Source organism: Chrysemys picta, chromosome 4, assembly GCF_011386835.1.
Source record: "Chrysemys picta bellii isolate R12L10 chromosome 4, ASM1138683v2, whole genome shotgun sequence".
NCBI classification, from domain to species: domain Eukaryota; kingdom Metazoa; phylum Chordata; order Testudines; family Emydidae; genus Chrysemys; species Chrysemys picta.
In genome coordinates this window covers 102,207,857-102,213,690 of record NC_088794.1, presented here as the reverse complement: position 1 = coordinate 102,213,690, position 5,834 = coordinate 102,207,857, and the positions used below count along the sequence as shown (strand labels likewise).

Here is a 5,834-nt window from a genome sequence, read left to right as displayed (position 1 = left end):
ATCCCTTTCCTACACCTTGAATTAAGGCATCATGGTGTATAATCTGACAGTCTTCAAAACATGTAATTTTACTGGTATTGATATAAATGATGCTAGGAAGCTATACAGATACCTAACACTAATGTTTCTTTACAACATTAATCATTTTGAATCTGATCCAATGCCCACTGAAGACAATAGGAGACTTTCTGTCAACTTTAATGTACTTTGGATCAAGCCTTTTTGTGCACAACCTCCCATTTCTTTCACATTAAAATCATGCTTGTCATTATTGTCATACAGCATTTTCCCTTCAAAAATCTACTCAAAGGAGACTTCACAGAACAACCCAGTAGTTTATGAAATGAAAATCAGATTTGCCCAAAGTGTATTTGTATGTGTCAATAATCTTTAGAAGCTTGTTAGATTGCAGATGGAGTTTTAGCTGTTAAATTGTCCTTCTAAAAATAGTCTTCACGTTTTTATAGTTAATATGCAATGAAATAATATAAGTATGCATCCAAATAGCAACAAAACAGCCAAGAAATGCAACTTTGAGTTTTCATAATCAAATTTTAAAAGCTGTCTTTCTGAGGTGAGGAAAATCGTAAAGGCATCTTTAAAACAAAATTGCATATCAGACAAAAAGCTTGTAATGTTTCATAGCGTGAAGTAAAAATTCCACAGAGGAAGGTGGTATTATTTAGAATGCAGAAAGCATGATATAATTTTAAAAATTTATAATGCTGATAAATCACAACTACAAGCAAGATGATTAGGGTATCTAGTGTGAGCAAAGAGGCAAGCACAGACATATGGCAAAAATACAGTGAAATCTACTCCAAAGACCACTTGCAATACCCAATCCCTGATTCACACACCCTGGATGGATCAGGTCCTTGACAGATAAGTTAAGGCAAGTTTCTCTTCATACTACATTGAAACTACCATTAACAAATATTTGTTTGTGACCAACCTAATGGCTTGACATTAAGTTGCTGAGACAGAACAAGTGCAGTTCTTGAACCAACTGAGGGCCTACAGAGCTCTGGCATTTTGCTGAGGCTATCCTTTGGACTCCATGGTGAAGACATGCAATTGTTTTAGACATAGGCCAGTAGACCAAATAGGACAATTCACAGAGTGGCCTTGGCAACCGGCTAAGGATCTGACCCAGTGCCCACTGATGTCAATGGAAAGAATCCCACTGACTTCAGTGGGCTTTGGACCTGGCTTTAAAAGCACAGAGAGCTAGCTTAATGAGCAATTCAGCCATACCTGACAGCTTCAATTTCCCATCTTTGTATCAGTTAGTGTTAAAACCATGAATGAGAAGCTTTGAGCACCTGAAAAATAATTCCAGTGAAGTTTATATTTTTTACCTCATGTGTTCCTAGAAATTTATATGATAAAAAAAGAAGAGCAATGTTCTCTGGTTTACAAAAAAAGGCAAGTACTTTATTTATCAATAGAATTACCAGCTGCTTTTTACACCATTGCCATGACTAAACAAATAGCATAAAATAAATAAAGGAGAGTATAAAACCACATTACTCCAGTTGGTACCCCTGGACAACCCTTTGACTAAGTACAGAGTAAGATGTTTCAAGTATGGCACTTATATGAATAAGAGCAGAGAGAAGGTGACATATTCACAGTTAAAAGCAACAAACTCTGTTCCTTTGGTATATTTGTCAGATGATCATAGGTAACTTGGCTGAACATTAATTAGTTCTATCTGATTTATGCACATCAGGGTAATTTGTTTTTAAAACATAATGACAAATTTGGTAGATCCCAACTAGCATAAGATGATTAAGGTCTCTGGTGTGAACAGACAGGCAAACAAAAATGGCAAAATTATATTCAGCATGATTGTTTTGTGTAATTGTTGTACAAAACGATGTTAGAAAATAGCTAATAATATACACCAGCAATAAGCTCTGTGACTCCAACAGACAAAATAACATCAGACATCCTTGATGATGAAAGTGCACAGACCTCCTGGTTGAGCTTATGGTCAAGTGCCTAACAGTGCAATTAACCTTCTTTTAAAATGTGCTTGCAGTTGTATATTACAGAATTCCCCTGTACACACCCCAGAACACAGCATCCTTTCAATTTTTTAGCTATGATCATTCTACATGCAATTACAACAATTAGTCAGACAGTCCCGCCTATAATCTCATCCTAATAATGACCAAAAAGCTGCTCCAGTCAGAAGATAATATTGGATAATTAGAAAACAGTAACTGTACTGAAAGGCCAGATCAAGCATGGTTTTACAGCTTTTCCTTCAGTTTTTTACTTAGCACTGCATTTTGTATCTAGTTCAGTAAATGCAGTTCCAATACCTTAGTGGCTTTCTTGGTGGTTTGATAAAATGCTTGCCTAAGCAATGTACCTTTCCCTAATGTTGTCTGGGTCAGTTCCACCTGGCACAGTGTTTCAGTTCTGTAACAGCCTCACACATAAGCTGAGTCACTTGACTGAGTCCTGCCAAAGTTAGGCACACTCATTCTTGGCAGGTCCTTGTTTCTGATTTCATATATGGATTTCCTTTTTGCTTGTACTCCTCTCACTGCCATTTTAATCTTTCTCCAGCCCAAGTGGTTCAGTTCTGCCAAATTGAGCACCACACAAATCCCACTCACTGCAAACATGAATACCAAGAAGACAGTCTTCTCAGTGGGTCTAGACACATAGCACTCCACTTCCTTAATGCAGGGGTATCTATCACATTCATACATGGAAGGGACATTGAATCCATACAGGAAATATTGTCCCACTAAGAACCCAATCTCTAGGGCATTTCGAAAAACCACCTGGATGATGTAAAATCTGGAGATGCCTTCTTGCCGCCTCATCTTCGACTTTGTAGTTCTGATGGCTGGGTTGGGGATTTCCTTCACCTCCAAGCAGTCTGGCTCTGCTTCCTTGGTGGAGTTCTCGGTGTTCTGCAGCACTCCATTGACAATAGTATTCTTGATCTTCTTACTGTCCTCACGTTTCATTGAGTCCTGATCTCTGTCCAAGGCGAGGAAGACGGTGGAGTACCTCCTCTCCCTCTGCTTAGCAGACTGGTGAACGGAGTACGTTATAAAGCAGAGGCTGGGAGTGCATACCATGATGATCTGGAACACCCAGTACCTGATATGAGAGATAGGGAATGCCTGGTCGTAACAAGCCTGGTTGCAGCCTGGCTGCAGCGTGTTGCACACAAACATAGTTTGTTCATCATCGTAAACCGTTTCTCCTACAATGGCCACAATGAGTATCCTGAAGATCACCACCACGGTCAGCAGGATCCTACAACAGAAAAGTTCGTCAGTGCACGCTGACCCTGCACACCTAAAGTGAGAGCGAAACGCCAGAAAACACAGCAGGCAGCAGCATGGCTGGATCTAACCGCCAGGGCTGCGGGGAGCTGTCCGGTGCTGATCATGCACATAAACAGAGATCACAATGCAAGTGGCAAAGAAACGTTGGCCCTGGATTTTGTTTAGTCTAAAGGACAGTGCAAGCACGAATCTTGTCCTGTGTGAGTCAGGCTACATGATATTAAAGAGCAATTAATACATACACGCACGCACACTCACTGTAATCCTCAAGACCCCAGTTTAACCTGGCTTTTAAAAAAGCTTCACGCTCACAATTTAGAATGTTGTGAACATCGCCCGAAACCAACACAAAGGGGAGAGGCGTTCAAACGGCTTTAGAGAAATTGATGTGTGTGTGGAGGGGGGTCGATCTCGCGACGGCACTTTATTTCCCAGAAGAGTCCTACGCGGGGACAACTTCTTGATTTGCTCCACAGGGAGCTAGGGGAGCGGGAGACACTTGATGGCTGAAGTTTGCTCTAGTTTGGAGCATTTTTAACCCATGACACACGCCTGGTTAGGACATTGCACCGGCACGGGCACATGGCAACTGCTCTCCGCCAGCACTTCCAGGAGAGGCTTAAGCTAGGTCCCCTTGCCTGCCCGTGGATCCGAGGCAGAGCCCCTTTGTTCTTACCTCCCTATCATAGTCGAGTGCTGCTGCACGGCAGCTTCCAGGAGTCTCTCTAGGATGGTCCATTCCCCCATCGCTGTTCATCCGGAGACAAAGACTTTGGCCGCGCTGCCGCTTTCGGCTTTTAGCCCAGCCCAGCGGAGCAAAGCAACCTCTGGGCAGGCGGCTTGGCCCGCGGGGGGGCTGGATGGCCCGGGCTGCCCGAGCACAGCCCCGCAGCCCTTCCGCCTCGCCGGGCACGTCCCGCGGCTGGGCTCGGCCTGGACCCCCGGTGCCTGGGCTGTGCATGGGCAGGGAGGGAGTGTGGCTGTAATGTCTTGCCGCCTCTAATCGGCCTTTAAGTAGTCTCTGCTTGCGTCACAGCCCGGTCGGGGGAGAGCAGCCAGCAGCGGCGCTAGGATTTTCTCCGGGTGGGCAAAAGAAAGAAATCAATGGCACTAAAAAAAAACTACATGGCGCTGGCGAGAGATTAATGTTGCGACCCAAGGATTCTTGATGATCTGGGCTCCCGGGGGAAGCCCGCCGCGGGCAGCTAGCCCTAAGCAGCCCGAAATGCCGGGGGCAGGCAGAACAGGGGTCTTACCCAATCACACAGGGATTAAAACGGCTCCACTAAGCACACAGGTAATGGACTGGAGTTAATTCGCCCTTTGAAGCAGAGCACGCAATTAGATGCCACCAAGATATCTCCCCTCCCCCTTGCCCCCCCCTCCAGTGGAAAGCTTCCCTCGCAGGGAGTTCTCCCCTCCCCTGTGATTTCCCCTTACTCCTTCCCATTTCCAGCACATTTCCTCTCTGGTCTGCCGAGCCTATTTTAATAAATGTAACCTGCAGCTTTGTTGTATCCATTTCCCTCTGTGTGCCCGTCTCCGCTCACACGCCAGTGATTTAATAGATGTGTGTTTGCATGTGCTGTGCCTGTATGCAGAGGAAATACCCCAAGTACGGGCAGTGAATATTCATTGCCATTCCACCAGTCAGAGTTAACAGCGGAGCTAATGAGTGATGTAGCCACAAGGAAATTGTGTTAGGTCATCCCCAAAGAAGGCATATTCACTTTTCAACATGAGTCAGTTTAGACCAGAAAATAGTGGCTATTCTGGGTACTAATTTTAAATTTTGTTTTCTGATCTATGAAACAATTCAATGGGGGGGGGGGGTAATTCTGGCTTCCAGGTAGAAATGTACTTTAGGAATTGGAACTATTTGGTATTGTCTCAAAGTTTGGAAATATTTTCTGTATCTTACACAATGGCAGCGTTATATAGCTATAGTTTTATATATTCTTATCGCTCAATCTTGGAAGATACTGGAATTAATATGTAGGTTTTAGTTCTCACTGGTTTTATATCATTTATATAAATATTCATGGACAGCAAGAACTGAAATTTACATATCCAGCATTTTCCAAAATTAAGGTTGTGTGTGCGTGAGTCTGCATATACATATTTATCAGTGGTGACACCAAACTATATGCAAATCATGTAAAAGTTATATATCGTTTCCCAGACAAATGCTTATACTAGAATTAATCCATATAAATTACCATAGAATATTTTATCTTGTTAACTATTTACATTTTAAATTTTGTGTATGCACTCAGAACCAGAGATACTCCAGGAGGCTATTGTACAAAGATTTCATTAGCAAGAGTTTGCTTTGACTGCCTTACACTCAAGTGATGAATCCAATAGTGTTTATTATTTTCCCCTACCTGCTAAGTAAACCTTGACACCACCCCACCCTGTTTTGAATTATTTTTAACCCACAAATTTCACAGAAAAGCTAGTTAAGAAGTATTTCAGACAGTTTTATGGTACTATTGATCATATATCTACACC

General features: G+C 42.8%; 1 protein-coding gene across 1 annotated transcript; it reads right to left on the bottom strand.

The window, feature by feature from the left end:
• Positions 1–1,379: 1,379 nt before the first annotated feature.
• On the bottom strand, positions 1,380–4,654 carry GJD2 (gap junction protein delta 2). Its single transcript, XM_005299976.4, has 2 exons — positions 3,997–4,654; positions 1,380–3,288 (listed from the first exon to the last, which is right to left on the bottom strand). The coding sequence occupies exons 1-2, from the start codon at positions 4,065–4,067 to the stop codon at positions 2,445–2,447; spliced, it is 915 nt and encodes a 304-aa protein (XP_005300033.1). The 5' UTR covers positions 4,068–4,654; the 3' UTR covers positions 1,380–2,444.
• Between the last annotated feature and the right edge of the window lie 1,180 nt (positions 4,655–5,834).

Coding starts and splice junctions, on each gene's coding strand:
- GJD2 (XM_005299976.4), bottom strand. CDS start 4,067: ATGGGGGAATGGACCATCCTAGAGAGACTCCTGGAAGCTGCCGTGCAG. Junction 3,289..3,996: donor CACTCGACTATGATAGGGAG/GTAAGAACAAAG, acceptor TTTCTGTTGTAG/GATCCTGCTGACCGTGGTGG.